General features: G+C 42.1%; 4 protein-coding genes across 5 annotated transcripts in view; 2 read left to right on the top strand and 2 right to left on the bottom strand.

The window, feature by feature from the left end:
* Window positions 1–606: 606 nt before the first annotated feature.
* On the bottom strand, window positions 607–6102 carry LOC103388113 (metaxin-1-like). Its single transcript, XM_008322992.3, has 8 exons — window positions 5967–6102; window positions 3462–3531; window positions 3299–3378; window positions 2979–3071; window positions 2717–2899; window positions 1871–1947; window positions 1612–1772; window positions 607–1338 (listed from the first exon to the last, which is right to left on the bottom strand). The coding sequence occupies exons 1-8, from the start codon at window positions 6045–6047 to the stop codon at window positions 1100–1102; spliced, it is 984 nt and encodes a 327-aa protein (XP_008321214.1). The 5' UTR covers window positions 6048–6102; the 3' UTR covers window positions 607–1099.
* A 430-nt stretch (window positions 6103–6532) lies between these two features.
* Window positions 6533–8588, bottom strand: LOC103388112 (uncharacterized). 2 transcript variants are annotated; one of them, XM_008322991.3, is made up of 7 exons: window positions 8434–8588; window positions 7903–8244; window positions 7575–7829; window positions 7393–7483; window positions 7119–7176; window positions 6932–7021; window positions 6533–6801 (listed from the first exon to the last, which is right to left on the bottom strand). In XM_008322991.3, the coding sequence occupies exons 1-6, from the start codon at window positions 8483–8485 to the stop codon at window positions 6983–6985; spliced, it is 837 nt and encodes a 278-aa protein (XP_008321213.1). In that variant the 5' UTR covers window positions 8486–8588; the 3' UTR covers window positions 6533–6801; window positions 6932–6982. The 2 variants fall into 2 exon arrangements, with proteins under 2 accessions (XP_008321213.1, XP_024917224.1); XM_025061456.1 differs by having other exon boundaries at window positions 6932–7176.
* An 887-nt stretch (window positions 8589–9475) lies between these two features.
* On the top strand, window positions 9476–12285 carry LOC103388111 (methyltransferase-like protein 27). Its single transcript, XM_008322989.3, has 6 exons — window positions 9476–9554; window positions 9807–9966; window positions 11058–11186; window positions 11384–11519; window positions 11632–11724; window positions 11939–12285. The coding sequence occupies exons 2-6, from the start codon at window positions 9838–9840 to the stop codon at window positions 12172–12174; spliced, it is 723 nt and encodes a 240-aa protein (XP_008321211.1). The 5' UTR covers window positions 9476–9554; window positions 9807–9837; the 3' UTR covers window positions 12175–12285.
* Window positions 12286–15686: 3401 nt separating this feature from the next.
* Window positions 15687–17504, top strand: part of LOC103388133 (methyltransferase-like protein 27) — a 2088-nt gene continuing 270 nt past the window's right edge. Inside the window, exons 1-6 of the mRNA XM_025061483.1 lie at window positions 15687–15970; window positions 16046–16205; window positions 16478–16606; window positions 16868–17003; window positions 17119–17211; window positions 17426–17501. Coding sequence (XP_024917251.1) covers window positions 16086–16205; window positions 16478–16606; window positions 16868–17003; window positions 17119–17211; window positions 17426–17501 — 554 coding nt within the window. The 5' untranslated portion in view covers window positions 15687–15970; window positions 16046–16085. The remainder of the gene's footprint in view (window positions 15971–16045; window positions 16206–16477; window positions 16607–16867; window positions 17004–17118; window positions 17212–17425; window positions 17502–17504) is intronic.

Here is a 17504-nt window from a genome sequence, read left to right as displayed (position 1 = left end):
TTTAGAGCAGGAACAAAAAAAAAGGATTTCAGTTAAAAGGTCAATCTACAATGTTACTTAACATTTCTAAAAAAAAAGAAAAAAAGAAGTTGCTCTACATTTCTGAACAGAGTTCGTCAACATTTACAAAAAGTGACACTGTTTGACAGGACCGTTTTGAAACATTTTCAACTTTCTGATCTGTTCCGTGTGTTCTCCTTGGCCACTGTTTGTTTCGGCTACTTGTGTGTTACCACGGTAACCTGGTTTTAACTGCAGGTGTGGGGGTGGGAGAGGAACCCCCCCCACACCCCATCACCCTGAGAGCTGCCAGTTTGTGACGCAAATGTGTGTTTATACACTAACACACACACACACACAGAGCCCTGGGGACAAACAGCTGCACATGACAACATCACACTGGAATCCCACACTGACTCCTGTTGGTGTGTGTGTGTGTGTGTGTGTTGGTGTGTGAGTTTTCACACACCACCTCTCGTAGAAAGTCAAATGTTATGGTTTTCATCCACACGTCTGTTCCTTCTTAATCTGCTGGCTCACAGGCATCGTCTGCAGGAATGTTCTGACAAATGAACCACAGCAGTTGTTATGATTCGCCGCTATTGGTGATTTCTACAAATGTCTTTAATGTGTTGTTCTATCAAATACATAAAACAATATCACCAAGACGACAATACCTGTTTACTGACTAGTGTTTTATAATTATTTCTTGTTTTAAATGGGGTTTTTAAAATAAAAAATAAAAAAATGAATTCAAAATTATACTAACTTATCTAAATATTTTACATTTTGTAAATGTTTTGATATTATATCGATATTAACTTAGCAAAACAATCCATTAGAAACTTCTGAATATTTATTTATTTTGTGGTGAATTTTATAATGTTCAGATCAATAATTAAATTATTTGTTTTTCAGACAAACTCCACCCTCCTCCATGGTAATTGTTTTGTTAAATGTTTCCATGGAAACCTTAGAATGCCTTTTCAGACACATCTGAAAATTAAAGAAAATGTTTAGATTCTCTTCTGTTTTGCCTCCAACAATGTCGCACTCTCTTCAAGTCCAAACTGTCCTCTGGTCTCCACTAGCTGAGTCCTCAGCCCTCTCCCTCCTCCTCCTGGTAGTGGTGCTGAGCTGTGATTGGCTGACTGTCCTGTGGTTCTTCCTGCACCTTCGTGTGGAAGTGTTCCAAGGACACCATCCCGGTCACAAGAGCGTAGCTCAGCATGGCTCCCATGGCCACAATCACTGACAGGAACTGCTTCATGCGCTTGTTGGGGACGTGGTCCAAATCTCCGCCTTCAGGTTGTGGTGTCACAGTGGAAGTTCCGCCCTCTGCAGGAAAGAAAGGTGAGAAATGAGGTCATGTCTTAGGAGTCAGTTCCTGTGTGGAACGGTCTGGTCTCAGTTTATGTCCAAAGGTGTTTCCTGGGCCTCAGGTCTACCCCTGATGTTGCATATGTTTTTAAAGCTACAGTCAAGCAGTTCTGGGATATATATCAGAAAAAAAACTACAGACTGTTCACCCATCAACACCTGCCTGAAGCATATGTAGACTGCTATACCTCATATTTGACATGTTTGGTCTCTAGTGTTGTGTAGACTGACCTCTGTTGGGGTCTCGGGGAAAATACAGCAGCAGGATGTTGCTGCAGAAGTTGCTGAGGTTGTCGAGGTTTCTCAGGTGTTGCTGCAGCTTCCCATTGGGCAGCTTGGACTTCAGGATGGGTGCCAGGTGACCAAAGACGTAGGCGTCCAGAGAAGATGGCCTGCAGTTGTTCGGTCACAAACAGAAAACGTCAAAACGTAAACATGAGAATATGCGATAATTAATCAATGGATTAAATGTAACCATCTTTAAACTTACGAGTCTCCAAAGAAGAACTTGTGTGAGCCTAGTCTTTGGGACAGGAGGTTCATACACTCAAAAGCGTCATGATACAACTGGGAAAACACAAAAACAAAAAAAAAAAGATTTAAATAGAAATAAATAGAAATGTAAATAGATTTATTAGACTATACAGAATTTTTACCTTTCACTCTTATCTATGATTTGAAATATATTTTTATGCCACTTTTCTTTCACTGCTGCCTCCTGTGGCCAGTTGGTGTCAATGGGGTAAATGTGAACAAGGGGTTTTACATTTACAATAATGCATTTAGCAGACTCTTTTATCCAAAGTGACTTACGTGAGGAGGATCTAGTTTATGGTTCCACTGGGGCTCGAACGCAGTGAAGTCATAAAATAACACATTTGAGCTTAGTGTTGGAGGCATCTATGTGTCCATGTGAACTAAATTCAGCTAAAAATATTAGTTTGCTGTCAGAAGGCTAAATATTCATTTATTGTTCTTTCATTGTTCTATATGTTCCGTTTCCTGTCTCTGGACTGTAACTTCATTAAACCTCAGAGTTTTCCCCAGCTCTGGATTTTTTTCCTCTCATTAATCCCATTTCCCAGAATTCCATCTGTTTTTCCAGCTGCTCTAGTTTTTAATAACAGGCTGCAGCTCTTCCACCAACTGTAAAAAAAAAACCTCCAATGTCGCCGACATTTAACCTTCTCCCACAGTGGAGTGGTTTTTCCAAAGCTGTGGAACTTTTCATTTTCCATATTTTTTTGAACATTACTTTGTAAAAGCTTCAGCCCCTAAAGCCTCAGACTCAACCTGTCTGCCTGCTGATGTCACTGGTGATGTCACTTTTCCCCACCTCCTTCTCCAGTTCCCCACTGACGTCCAGGACGTCATCTCCTCGCAGCAACCGCAGCTTCTCCAGCTGCTGACTCTGGATCCAACTGGGCAGAAAGAAGCGTAGTGGGAAAGGCATGTGTTCAGCATGCCAGCGCCGCGTCACCTCCACGTAGTTTGCAGACTCCCCCCAAAAGGTGTAGATCTGGGGAGGACAATGATGTTAGCATACATAGCAACCGCAGCGGTGGGGCTGTGTAACAAAGATGGTCACTGTCTCTGACCAGAGCCGGTGCAAGTTTCTCCTCCATGAGAGAGATGAACGCCAGACTGTCGGCGCCCTCCTTCGCTGACAGATCAAAGTCTGCATTGTATTTCTGAAATATTAAGAAAAGTGATCACAACAATCAACATTCACCTTATTGTAAAACATGTCATGAGAACAGACATCAGAGCTAATGTTAGCTCTAACAGTCCTGGTACAGTCTCTAGAGCATATTTATAAAACCACTACTTAACCTATTTGGCTGTTTCTCTTCTCTCTGTCTGTGCACAACCACCGTACTTTGCAACATCACTGTCATGCAAGTGTCGCTGTGTTTACCTGTTTCCTGAGGTGGATGATGATTTCAGAGGGTCTGGACAGAACTGTTTTCTGATTGGTCCTTAGAGCAGGAAGTAAACCTATGAAACAAAGAGGCAGGGAAGTCCAAATGACTGACAGAAGTGCACGTGTGAGGGCACAAGTGAGTAGATGTTTAGCTTACCACTGGGACTGCGCCACGGGTTGGAGATCTTTCTCAGACTTAGCGGAGCTCCTGCAAACTTAGCGTAGGCCTACAGAACAATGAAACAGATGAGAAACACTGAGGTCAATCTGAATAAAGGTTGGATCGATCACGGAAGCAGCAGTAGAACGGGGGGCTAGGCTGTCTTCTTCGTAGAACTAATGCTAATCTATGGCTGTATTTTAGTTGAGCTAAAAAGCTGGAACTCCAGGTTGAAAAGTTAAAACAGAGTTGAAAGGATTCCACCAACCAAGACCTATGGAATCAAGATGACTGCCACTCTCAGTGATGGTTCATACTGTTGGTCTAACGGTCAGTCAGGCACAGCATTGGCATTGGCAGAAATTATTCTTTAAGATTTCACAGGTCAGGAAATAACCAGAAGGAAAACAAAAACTTTACAACCAGAAGAAAAGAAGAACATCGTAAATCTGCAGCTGTGAAGACACACGCAGACACACACAGGAACACACACACACCAACCTGAGGAATCAGGGCATTGATGAATGACATCACTATCATTAGCATTACCAGCTTCGTCTCATCTGAGCTTGTTAACCATCAGGGTTAGGGGTCAGAGGTGATGCTCAGCACACCTGAAGTTCTGCCCACTCACACCTGGCAACTTTTCATTAACTGAACAGAGATGATGAAAGAGAGGCAGCAGACAGACACATTCTTTAGTCTCGTAGTTGCTACTGGTAAGCTCACGTCGCTGCTGGCACTACAGCTAAGCTATAAAAACTGTCATTGTGTTGTAGCATAACTACTGAGTTATCTTCAGGCCACTTTTTAAATTTAGCTGTACATAATTACCTAACTTCTTTCTTTTTTTTGTACTGATTTATGCCTGATATTTTCTCACTCTCAGCCATCTCCGTGCTAACATGCTCTGCCTTTCAACAGCTGTTCCTAGACAAAGCCGCAAACCTGACAAGCTCCGGTTGGCATAACTCGTCTGTGACATGGAAAGGATTATCGACACAGATGTGACCCCTGACCTCTTGATTCCTACAGGGGTGCTGAAATGGTACAGACACTCTGACAGCGGTTTCCTGCTGCCTCTCACGTTCCTACAGACAAGTTTTTCCACCACAGAGTCCTCATTAATACCCAGAGTTCAGTGCTGCCAGGCTCACATCCCTGTCCAACAGTAACAACAAGCCATCCCCAGCCCCAATTTACCTCCTTACCCCTACAGACAGACAGCACTGGGAACACTGCATCTGATGTGGCCCCAGGGATTTATGGGAGGTCTTACACTAATGCTGACACACACATCTACATCTGAGACAGTTACAGAACAATGATTCAATTAGTTAGCTCATATTTGGAGCAACACTGAGATAATTATTGTTATAATTCACTTATTTAGTTATTCAATGGCCTAAGCACAATTTGTGGCAATTCCTTGAAATTTGATCATCATCAACAAAAAACATGTAAATGTTCTGTGTTTAAAAAGTGCACCTCCTAGTGGCAATAGAAAGAGAACAATTGTAAAACTACTTAAGAATTTCCAGATCCAGAGAGCCAACATTATGACATACATTGGACACTTTCACAGGTCTACAAGAACCGTTCAGGGGAGGTGTTGATGACAAAAAAGGTTTGTTATTTGGCTAACAATGTCAACATCTGAACGTTCCTGTATAAGTTCAGTGAAACATAATTATTTGTGACTCGACTCACAGACTTAGAGCAACCAGATTATCGGACATTTGGCGTCATCTAGTGATAGTAATGGGAACGGCAGCTAAATGGTTCCGCTGTAGAAGTTTAGTGAAGTGAATTACTTGTCACTGTGACACAGCACACTACTGCACACACAACGAGATATGACCTCTACATTTTACCTATCACTGAAGTGAGCAGGGGGGCAGCTTAAGCGCCCGGGGAGCAGTGTGTGGGGACGGTACCATGGAAAGGAAGGTGCTTAAAGCACCTCAGTGTTTCCTTCCTTTCCACCAAGCCAGCACTGCCTCCAATTTTCATTTAATCTTAGAACTCAGTTTTAATAATTAGGGCTGCTATATAAAATATGTAATAGTTTTTTCAATGTCAAGTTTTTGGGATATGTCTGAACTTAAATCCGTGTCGTGTGGTTAATTTCTAAATGTGACGAATTCTTGGCCTAACCTTGAGATTTTATTTGTTTTTACTCGTTCGTAGTATTTCATCTTTAACGTCTGGTTAGATTAGAGGTTAATTTTATGTTTAGTTAGAAAAAAGAAGACATAGCGTATTAGAAAGGTCGTAAGTTTGATTGGAATGTCGGTAACTGTTCAAAAATAAGTAATTAATCATTTATATAAAACCAAGCAATCGTAATGGTTTAAATAAATGTATTTTTAATGACGGTGTATAAAACGTGACTGTAGTCAGTCAGCAGCAGAAACACGTTTGCGACTCAAGTGGTTTGGTTCGCTTGGTTCGCTTTAAAAACTGAACCCACACCGAGAAGTCTGATCCAAGTAAACTCACCAGAACTACCAGACACTCGGTGCTGATGGACGGTAAACCCCAGTCTCCTTCCCAGCAAAATAACTCCTCCGGCGCCGCCATCTTGAATCCCTAAACTGACCCTTCAACCAGGAAGAACTATACGTCACTTCCTCTAAATGGCATTGCCTCTTTAAAAAGACGATTTATTTTTTGTTTGTTTGAATACGAGAAATGTTTTGGCAAACTGAAGGAAACGAAACAAATAACTTTAAAATAATTTTTTACTCTTGTGAAATTCAGTTGAAACACCACAACATGTGTCTACATAAATATAACCAGAGAAAAGGAAGAAAGAAAGAGTGAATACTTTATATATATATACTGTGTGTGGTGCAATTTTAACACAGTCAGAAATGTATTCAAAGTTTATTACAAAATTTGTACAGAGCTTTTTTTTATCTCACAAACATACGTACATTTTTTAACTAATAAATAGGGAAACTGGTTTGGCTGGTAACTGACTGTCTCACAGACATGAGAAACACAGACAATTAAAAACAAGTTGCACAGCAATTGCTGTTCTTAAAGGACATGGTGTGTTAGACTCTTTTTTTTTTTTTTTTGAGTCTATGTTAAGGTTAGGCCAAGCTAACTCTGTTGCTTCTAAAGATAATCTGATGTCAATCAATCCTGACCGTTCTTGTCTAAAACAACAGTACATTTACCATGTGATGCACTGGGTAGAATGCACTGCTGGTCAGTGAAGTGACACAAGATCTCCTGCGGCATCACCTCCATGGTGGGTGTCAAGTGGACAGAGATTCAGCTCGTCCTGACAGGGCTGTAGATGACATCCTCTCCATTTTTCACTGGTCTATTAAGACACACAGGATGTTACAGAATAAGAAATACCACTTTTAAAAGTCACTAAACAGGAAGTTAGAATTGAGTCATTTTAGTTTCCATGTCATGTCTCCATGTCTTCTGTATAAGAAGTGTCTCACCTGGGCTGATTGCTGTGTTTGAAGTAAATGGCCGTGTAGCTGACCTCAGCTTCAGCAGATCTGGAGGACGCGGTTGATGTTAGCATATTGCTAAAACCAAAAAATAAGTTGTGACGTGTGTTAGTTGAGAGCACGAGTGTGGTGTCAGGTTTAACGAAACATCACCAGGAGTAGTGATGTCACGCACCTGTGGCTCCAGCTCCATCGCTGTAGCTGCCTGATGATCATCTACTGCTGCAGGTTTTCTGAAAAGACAACACAGCCCTCCACTATAATACTGTAACACTGAACCGCCGACCCACTCAACCACTGTTCCACTGTACTGCCGTAACACTGTTCCTTTGCTCCACTGTGTCCTGTGACCATGCAACAACTGCAGCTTTGCACAGATAGACCCCCATTAACCACTGAACCACTGACCCGCTGCCACTTTCACAGCACGTACAGTTTTTTTCACAAACCTTTTAAAGATAAAGACGAGGATGACACCACAGAGAACCACCGAGACACCAAGAGTCACACCAAGGATTAGTGGAAGCTCAGACTGTTGTCCTTGAGGATAAGAAAAGGAGGAATACAGTCAATTCAGGTTTCAACCAGGCTTGGTTTAGAGCTGAGCTCAGGAACAGTTGATTAAACAAACCTGTGGCCGTCACTTGTAGCTGATATCGGTGTGACAAGGATTTCTTCAAACTGCAACTGTAGTTTCCAGAATCCCCTGCAGTTAGGGGGCTGATGTGAAGGGTGGGGCTGGTCTCTGAGAGGGTGTGGTCATCTTTTAACCAGGTGACCTTCAGGTCATAAAATGTGCAGGGTGCAGTGCAGCGCAGTGTGACATCCTGACCCTCGAACATCTCGCCGTTGTCACTGGAAGTGTTGATACTCAGCACAGTCTGGTCTGCAGTGAAGTTCTGATTTTGAACAGGTTGAGGTCAAACATTTGGGTCAGAGTTTGAGGCTGAAGATCTTACCTTTGACTGAGATTTGTACACCTGTTTGGTTGGTAAAATGTCCTGCTTCCTCCGTGGCTTCCATTCTGAAACGGTAAGTGCCATTGTCTGGTTTGAGGAGGTTTTGGATCTGTAACGTGCAGTTGCTGGTCTTATCGCCCAAGTACAGGAAGCGTGAGTTGCTCTTTGTTCTATTGCTGTCGTAGACAGTCGGTGTGGTCTTGTGGCAGAGAGGATGGTCCTTGCACCAGCGGACTCTGACGATTGGGGTGATCCGTGGTGTGAAGGAGCACCCCAGAGTGACAGTGGAATGTGTCATTGCACAAACAGCAGGGGGGAGTATCACACTCTGAGGTACAACACCTACCAGACAGGGTGACATGATGAAAAGGGTCACATTTTTTGCTGAAAAAATTAATTTTAGTTGATTTTACATAATTTTTTGTTCAAATTTCAAATGAATAACCGGGACACACACTGGAGGATCTCACATGTCAATCAGTGCCGTTTGAAAAATAAAGAAATGAGTGGAACAAATGTGTAGGTTCTGACCTGTGATAAGAACCAGGAGCTCAAGGAAAACCACCATCATCAGCACCGTCATCTTAATCACTGCTGCTGCTGCTGCTGCTGCTGTGGCCGCTGTGGCTGCTGTGGCTGCTGCTGCTGCTGCTGCTGCTGACAGAGGAACTTCAGATGACAGAATAGTGGAAGTAAAACACTTCCTCCATCCTCTTCTTACATACACGTCTTCCAGTCACTTTTCACTCTTCACACTTCACTTTTTTTCATTGTGTCAGTTTTACTGGCATCTTTATTTCTGCCACCTTAAAATTAAATGAGAAAAAGGTGGTGCGTAAAATGCAGAGATCACATGTTGTTGACTGCAGTGGTGTGCTCTGTCACAATGACAAGTAGTTCAGGAAACATTACTCTACTGTTCTCACAGAAAACAATCAATCAATCACATAAAACTCAACTCAACATAAAGCCAAACAAACTCAGTCAGAATAACAAAATCATATTGATAATAATACTTTGAACTTCATGTTACGTATCAGAATGGTACAGCCAGGGAGGAGGACCCGAAGGCAGAAGTCTGAGAGAACTTGATATTTGATATGAATATATCAAAGACAAGTAAGAGCACGACCGTAAGACACCCTTGCACCTGAAATACAGCATTCCCTTAATTGGAAGCTGCACTCGTTCTGGCAGACGTGTAGGCTGTGGTAAGAACTAAACTCTAGAACAACATAGGTTAACTTGAAGAACCCGTAGATTAACACAGATAATCTCAGATTTATACAGGAATTTGAATAAAAACCTGTTAGATCAAACAAAGAACTTATAAACAATAACAATTAAACAACAATAATAAACTCAGTTGAACATGGACAAAAATCACATTATCACAAGGACGACCTCAGATTAGATTATGATTAGATTAAAAAATCTGGACTAATTAAGTGGAACGCTCCTGCTCAGGTTAGCATCATTTAATTGGTCATCTTCAGATAATCCAACCCGGATATAAACACTGTAAAACTCTCAGAGATGGACCTGAACAGCCAATCAGCAGCTGACTCCTCAGCTGTGATAAAAGCATCTTAGATCAGTGCTGCTGCTTTACTTCTCTGCTGCTGCTGCTTCAGATCATCCTGTCATCAAAGGTAATCCAGACACCTCTACTTATGGGGACATTTCTGTGGTATTCAGGCTCAGATGACAGTTTGGATAAGGATTACAAGTAGACATGTATTTGGACCAGTTATCATTGTCATTATCTGTGTAAAGAGTCAAAAACTCAGCAGATTATTCTGTCACCTGAACTAGTAGAAATGGTATATTGTTATTGTTATTGTTACTGTTATTCAGAGAGTGAGGAAGACCTCAGCTGCTATTTCATGCTTGCCCTCTGATAGGTTCAAGTGTCGTCCACTCCTCATCCTATCAATGTCCACCATGTCCAACTGCATCAGGACAGAGAACCAGGCCAGGGCTGCATTCCAGTCAGCCAGTAAAAGGCCGGACCCCAAAGACCGGGTGGAGTACTACAACTCCTGGGCTGAAACCTATGACAAGGTGGGTTGAAGGAACAGGAGATCTTTGATACAAACTAGTCTTCTACTGGTGGGAGAGCTCACAATTACACAGTTTAGGAAGTTTTTAATGTGAGTTTCTTGGAGGTACAACTAGACATCAATGCTTGTAAAAAAAAATCTAAAAAAAAAACCCAGTTTGGCTTCACTTGGCTGCAGGAATGTGTTGTGTTTGTCCGTGAGAAAGTCCAAATGTCACAGTGACAGCGTTCGTTATTTGTCTTCTTTCTATAATCTACCAAAGTAGACAAACATGTTCTCATTCGCCTCAGTAATGTATACTATACAGTTGCATCAGCCCTGCCCTACAGGTTTCCAAGTGGCACGCACTCACAGCCAACTTTAAATGCATGTCATATGATCTGACACAAATCACCAGTTCTGTGAACAGATACTGTCAGAGAGGAAGCTACGAACACAGTTACACAATCACTGTTTCAGAGCAACACAAACCATCTCGTGATTCGATCAGTTTGGTTAGTCAGACATCTTACAAAGGCAGACTATTTGTAATCCTTTAGTGTTGACAGCATGTCTGTCAGACTGACCTTAACAACAAAAAGTTCAATTTTGTAAAGAGCCCACTCTCCAACACAGAATTCCATGGAGAAAATCTGTCATTTTACATCAACAACTAAATGGCAACAGAGACTGTCTCAGACAGTGGGAAAGGGTCGTAAAAATATTTCAAATTCACTGTTGTTTTTTACGATGACAAGCGGAGACGTTTTCGATACTATACTTGTTACCATATACTACCACTCTAAACATTCCTAATGTTTACAGTGGTAGTATATACTATTACTGTGTAAAGTAGTTGTTATTATTACGCCCTGCCGAACGTTTTATCCAGTCTCTGTCTTTGAGTTTGACTGAAATATTGCATTTTCTGAATTATTGTGCCGCTCTGTCTGCTGCATGTAATTCTTCTGCCCCCAGTGGACAGTAGAAACTACTACACCTGCAGTAACAGGGCCTCAGAAGGATTTCAGGTGAACTTGAATCTAGTGAAAGTCCTATACTGGACTGGATGTTCAGCAGAGCTCACTGACACAGTGTGTTCCTCTTAAACAGGATCACACCCTGGTGAGCTACAGTGCACCTGAGCTGGCCGTCAACTTCCTGTTTGAACACTATAAAGGAAATCCTGAAGAAGCGCTTGTTCTGGATGTTGCCTGTGGGACTGGATTGGTGGCTAAAAGGGTGAGACTGAGCTCTTCATTCTTAGTCAACGATGTCTTACATTGCTTGCAGAGACACTTGAACTGCTGGTACACTGCTGCCTCCTGTGGTCATGTGGTCTCATCTTTGTGATTGAGACTAGTCTGAACTAAAGTTTTTCAAACAGCAAAGTTTTTTCTATGAGGTTTGGTGACATTTAACTTTTTTTTTTATTCCAGATGAATCAATTGGGTTTCAGACACTTTGTTGGAGTGGATGGCAGTAAAGGCATGCTGGATAAGGCTAATGATACCGGTCTCTACCAGCATCTGGAACACACCCTACTGGGTTCAGAACCACTACCTGCAGAACCTGGTACATCTGAAATGGACCTCAGGGCATCTTCACAGATCAGTTTTAATCTGGTCATAGTAAATTAGAACAAAAACTACAAAGACGCTTCTTTCTCCTCCTCTCTTGGTTTTAGGTAAGTTTGATGTGGTGATGATTGTTGGTGCTTTACGTCCTGGTTTGGTACCAATCAGCGTCATCGAGGAACTCTACAAAGCTGCCAAACCAGGTATGCTGCTCCAGCCTCAGTTCAGGGTCTGACACATGTTTCTCTATAACTGATTATTGTTTAATATTATATAAAATAATATAATATAATGGTGTAAAACTAATTGTGTCATGTGACCTGTGGGTTTTGTCAGTATCCTGGTAAAAGTGTGTTTGATAAATTCAGTGAAAAATCCTGACAGGTTGCTTTTACTGTTGATGTTTGTTTGATTCAGGCGCCTACATTTGCATGTCGAGGGTCAACCCGATACCCGAGGATGCAGATGAATACAAGGACAAGATGGAGGCACTGCTGAAGCTGATGGAGGATCAGCATCTTTGGTCTCACGTGGCGACACAAGCCACAGACAAATACATGAAGGACCTTTACCATAACTGTGACAAAGAAGTGGACGAGGACCACTACCTCACTGGAACCTTGTACCTCTTCAAGAAACACTGCTCAGCCTGAGCACCAGAGGCTACATCTGAACATCAGAAGATCTGATGACAGCAGATTTAATATCGATTCAAACACTGTGATAGAATTAAAAACAATAAAGTGTTTTCAATCGGTGCTGCTGTCTGTGGTTACTGATGATGTTGATGAATAAATGTTAGTGGTGGCTTAGTGGTTACGGAAGCGGACTTGGGTCTGCGAGGCTTCAGGTTCCAGTCCACCAGCTGCCGAGTTACCACTGAGGTGCTCTGAGTAAGGCACCGTCCCCACACACTGCTGCCCACTGTTCACTTTGGTGATGGGTTAAATGGGTTATTATACTATAACAGTCGAACTAGATAATATCACAACATCGTGGTTGGATTTACAAGATTACATGTCAATATTATATGAATTAAAAAATAATAATTTTAGAATAAATAGTCAATCATAATCTCAAAGACATCAAACATCGAAGAGAAATGTGGGAATAAGGAGATGAAGATGTCAAGACTTTGATTATAAAAAAAATTATGAAATCGATAATAAATCTAAATATCAAGAACCGGTGATAGTGGATACCATTTTTTATTTTAAATAGGAAATTAATAAAGGAAATGTCTCAAAGATACAAGATTATGGTGGTAAAACAGAAGATCAACGGTTGAATATAACATTCAAAGAATAAAATACTTGAGATCATGGCAGATTACAGGTTACAATTCAATGACAGCTACGACACTTTATAGGAAACATTTTTACAATGTATTATTTTCATTTCTAGACTTCTGAGAAAAGAATTAGCGCCCTCCTGCGGCAGTAAATCATACCTGCAGTCTGCAGTAGTGAGCAATCCTCCTCGGATTACGATCTTGACTCTCTGCATCCTCCTCACCACAACCGAGCATCACTCCCATTGAAAACCTTCCCAAACCGGACAAACTAGTGGTCGAACCATGGAATGTCATCCTCGATACTTACATTAACATGAAAATGTATGCATCTGGCAAACTTGGGAAGGTTTTCAATATCATTCCATTTGCGATTCTGAGCAATAACGAACCAGTCTCTTCAGCAGTGAAAGCAAATGAATCTGCCCACGTAGCATTAAAGGTTCTGTTTTCTCCAGTAATGTTTATTTTCTATGATTTATCCATCATTTACCTACCAAGGGTCGATAAGCTCAATAAATCACGCTGGTGGTGTAGGTGCCGGATAAATCCGCGCTGCAGGTATGTGCCGGGTGTTGCACATCGGCAGATGTAACGCATATTTTGTACCAGGACGGTTGTAGCTAATGTTTGGGTGGGAGGCTGTAGCAGGACGGTTGTAGCTAATGTTTGGTTTGGAGATTGTAGCAGGACGGTTGTAGCTAATGTTAGCGTTGGAGACTGTACCAGGACGGTTGTAGCTAATGTTAGCGTTGGAGACTGTACCAGGACGGTTGTAGCTAATGTTAGCGTTGGAGACTGTACCAGGACGGTTGTAGCGAATGTTAGCTTTGGAGACTGTACCAGGACGGTTGTAGCGAATGTTAGCTTTGGAGACTGTACCAGGACGGTTGTAGCGAATGTTAGCTTTGGAGACTGTACTAGGACAGGAGTATTGGTGGTGGTGTAAATACTGTGATTTACACCATGTACAACAGAAGTGGGGCAGTGGTGGCTTGGTGGTTAAGGAAGTAGCCTTAGGTCCAGAGGTTTTAGGTTCAAATCCATAAGCTGCCAAGTTACCATGGAGGTGCACTGACTACAGCATCGTCCCCTTGCTTATACTGCCCCCTGCTGACTGGACAAAGTAGTTTAAAAAAACCAAAAACTATTTTGTCCAGTTGCTTTCAATGTAACACATTTTTAGCCCCAAGTATGTGGTTCCTCTGGGGTTTGAACCCAGAAGGAAGATGTGTAGGCGGGGCTAATAACAACAAAACTATCGAAACACTTAACACAGGTTACCTTGAAGAAACTGACAGCAAGAAAGATAATCTCAGATTTATTCAGTGCAATTTGAATTAAAACCCGTTTTGTGGTTTAAGACACAACCTTTTATCCAACTTATAATGTCGCCCTGAGTTCTCTCCCCAAAAAATTCAACCTCCTCCCTGATCAGTATCATTTCAAAGTACACCCAGCCAAAAGTGTCGCTCCGATCAAACTATTAGTCCATAGGTATGGTATCACTCCCCATTCGCACCTCTAACATTGTGACTTTACATTTAAAAAGTTCTGTTAGGCAACTGGACGTGAATCCAAGAAGCCTCTTGGATTAGAGGTGAAACGTCTTTTTTTGGAAAATTCATGTCCAGTTGCCTAACAGAACTTTTTAAATGTAAAGTCACAATGTTAGAGGTGCGAATGGGGAGTGATACCATACCTATGGACTAATAGTTTGATCGAGCAGGTATTAAGTCGTCTGACTGGACCAAGCAGCAACCTGAGTAAACATGTCAGAGATGGACCTGAACAGCCAATCAGCAGCTGACTCCTCAGCTGTGATAAAAGCATCTTAGATCAGTGCTGCTGCTTTACTTCTCTGCTGCTGCTGCTTCAGATCATCCTGTCATCAAAGGTAATCCAGACACCTCTACTTATGGGGACATTTCTGTGGTATTCAGGCTCAGATGACAGTTTGGATAAGGATTACAAGTAGACATGTATTTGGACCAGTTATCATTGTCATTATCTGTGTAAAGAGTCAAAAACTCAGCAGATTATTCTGTCACCTGAACTAGTAATCTTTCATATGATGGCGCTGCACGAGCAGCAGCTGTGTACAGTAGCTCTCCTCCTCATAGTACTTTTTCTTACTTTTTTTCCTTCTTTCTTTTTAGTTTTGTATTATTTCTTTTTTGTGGTCAAATCATGTGACCGTCACCGACAGAACAGGACCACTTTTATCACTTTGGTGGTCTGTTTCCTTCTTTTTTCTGTACTTTTTGGAACATCGTCGGCTGAAACGCTCAGTGGGTCCATTGTTTACACCAGGGACCAGCTGATGGCGTTGCGCAACACCACTCTTCCTTTCGCCGGTAAAGCGGAGATTCCGGTGGAAATAAGAAGGAAGAGACGGGGGTGCAGAGCCGGACGGAATGTTCAGGAGAGGAAACGGAGGTACAGACCATTCATTCCGTCTGTTATTATGGGAAACGTCCGTTCCATTCAAAACAAGACGGACGAGCTCGCGGCGCTGATTCGGCATGAGAGGGAGTTTCGGGAGTGCAGCCTGCTGTGCTTCACGGAGACCTGGTTGACGGAGATGACGCCAGACTCGATCGTTTCTATGGACGGTTTTGAAATGGTTCGAGCGGACAGAAATGTGGCCGGGAAGAAGAGAGGCGGTGGACTAATGGTGTACGTGAATGAGAGATGGTGCGACCCCGCGCACGTCTCCATCAAAGAACAACTCTGTACAAAGGACATTGAGCTTGTTGCGGTGGGCATCCGCGCCTACTACATCCCGAGGGAGTTCTCGCACGTGATTGTGTTTACAGTCTACATCCCTCCGTCAGCCGACGCAGCGGCTGCGTGCGAGCTGCTCCACCTTCCTCCCATCAGCCATAAGACTGTTTAACTCTTTGCACTGACTACCTGCACCCTTCACTGCCACTTTATGGTTTCAATATGTATATTTTTTGTTCATTATGTATATTTTCTAAAGTTTACTTTAATTTTAGAGTGCTTTTTGCTTTTTAGTTCTTTTACTCTTTTTATTTTGTTAACTCCTTTTCTCTCTTTTTCTGCACTGCCACTTGCTACTGCACAAGTATGTTTCCCCCAACGGGGGTGAATATAAAGCCCTACTCTACTCTCTCTACTCTCTAGTAGAACTGGTATATTGTTATTGTTACTGTTATTCAGAGAGTGAGGAAGACCTCAGCTGCTATTTCATGCTTGCCCTCTGATAGGTTCAAGTGTCGTCCACTCCTCATCCAATCACTGTCCACCATGTCCAACTGCATCAGGACAGAGAACCAGGCCAGGGCTGCATTCCAGTCAGCCAGTAAAAGGCTGGACCCCAAAGACCGGGTGGAGTACTACAACTCCTGGGCTGAAACCTATGACAAGGTGGGTTGAAGGAACAGGAGATCTTTGACACAAACTAGTCTTCTACTGGTGGGAGAGCTCACAATTACACAGTTTTTAATGTGAGTGTCTTGGAGTTATTACTAGACATCAATGCTTGTAAAAAAAAAAAAAAAGAACAACCCTCTGTTTTCATTATTAAGACTCAAATTTCTAAAAACAAAACAGTTTGGCTTCACTTTGCTGGAGGAACGTTCTGGTTTGTCAGTGAGGAAGTCCAACTGTCACAGTGAAAGTGTGTTCCTCTTAAACAGGATATCAGCCTGGTGAGCTACAGTGCACCTGAGCTGGCCGTCAACTTCCTGTTTGAACACTATAAAGGAAATCCTGAAGAAGCGCTTGTTCTGGATGTTGCCTGTGGGACTGGATTGGTGGCTAAAAGGGTGAGACTGAGCTCTTCATTCTTAGTCAACGATGTCTTACATTGCTTGCAGAGACACTTGAACTGCTGGTACACTGCTGCCTCCTGTGGTCATTTTTTTGTAATTCAGACTAGTCTGAACTAAAGTTTTTCAAACAGCAAAGTTACAAATGAACATATTCAAACTGAGTGATGGAGGCAGCAGTGAATTAACTCTGTGCTTTAAAATCACTGATTTTTTTCTATGAGGTTTGGTGACATTTAACTTTTTTTATTATTCCAGATGAATCAATTGGGTTTCAGACACTTTGTTGGAGTGGATGGCAGTAAAGGCATGCTGGATAAGGCTAATGATACCGGTCTCTACCAGCATCTGGAACACACCCTACTGGGTTCAGAACCACTACCTGCAGAACCTGGTACATCTGAAATGGACCTCAGGGCATCTTCACAGATCAGTTTTAATCTGGTCATAGTAAATTAGAACAAAAACCATAAAGACGCTTCTTTCTCCTCCTTCTCTCGTGGTTTTAGGTAAGTTTGATGTGGTGATGATTGTTGGTGCTTTACGTCCTGGTTTGGTACCAATCAGCGTCATCGAGGAACTCTACAAAGCTGCCAAACCAGGTATGCTGCTCCAGCCTCAGTTCAGGGTCTGACACATGTTTCTCTATAACTGATTATTGTTTAATATTATATAAAATAATATAATATAATGGTGTAAAACTAATTGTGTCATGTGACCTGTGGGTTTTGTCAGTATCCTGGTAAAAGTGTGTTTGATAAATTCAGTGAAAAATCCTGACAGGTTGCTTTTACTGTTGATGTTTGTTTGATTCAGGCGCCTACATTTGCATGTCGAGGGTCAACCCGATACCCGAGGATGCAGATGAATACAAGGACAAGATGGAGGCACTGCT

This window comes from Cynoglossus semilaevis, chromosome 13 (assembly GCF_000523025.1).
Source record: "Cynoglossus semilaevis isolate Cse_v1.0 chromosome 13, Cse_v1.0, whole genome shotgun sequence".
In the NCBI taxonomy this organism is placed as follows: domain Eukaryota; kingdom Metazoa; phylum Chordata; class Actinopteri; order Pleuronectiformes; family Cynoglossidae; genus Cynoglossus; species Cynoglossus semilaevis.
This window is presented reverse-complemented; position numbering and strand designations above follow the sequence as displayed.

Bases quoted from the DNA above. Each gene is read 5' to 3' on its own strand.
- LOC103388113 (XM_008322992.3), bottom strand. From the start codon at position 6,047: ATGGCGGCGCCGGAGGAGTTATTTTGCTGGGAAGGAGACTGGGGTTTA. The intron at 3,379-3,461 runs GTAAGCTAAACA...TTTGTTTCATAG, and splicing joins CCCGTGGCGCAGTCCCAGTG to GTTTACTTCCTGCTCTAAGG. The intron at 1,339-1,611 runs GTCAGTCTACAC...TCTTTCCTGCAG, and splicing joins TCCCCGAGACCCCAACAGAG to AGGGCGGAACTTCCACTGTG.
- LOC103388112 (XM_025061456.1), bottom strand. From the start codon at position 8,485: ATGACGGTGCTGATGATGGTGGTTTTCCTTGAGCTCCTGGTTCTTATC. The intron at 8,245-8,433 runs GTCAGAACCTAC...CCTGTCTGGTAG, and splicing joins GCTCCTGGTTCTTATCACAG to GTGTTGTACCTCAGAGTGTG. The intron at 7,484-7,574 runs GTTTGTTTAATC...CTTATCCTCAAG, and splicing joins GCTACAAGTGACGGCCACAG to GACAACAGTCTGAGCTTCCA.
- LOC103388111 (XM_008322989.3), top strand. From the start codon at position 9,838: ATGTCCACCATGTCCAACTGCATCAGGACAGAGAACCAGGCCAGGGCT. The intron at 9,967-11,057 runs GTGGGTTGAAGG...CCTCTTAAACAG, and splicing joins GGGCTGAAACCTATGACAAG to GATCACACCCTGGTGAGCTA. The intron at 11,520-11,631 runs GTACATCTGAAA...TCTTGGTTTTAG, and splicing joins ACCACTACCTGCAGAACCTG to GTAAGTTTGATGTGGTGATG.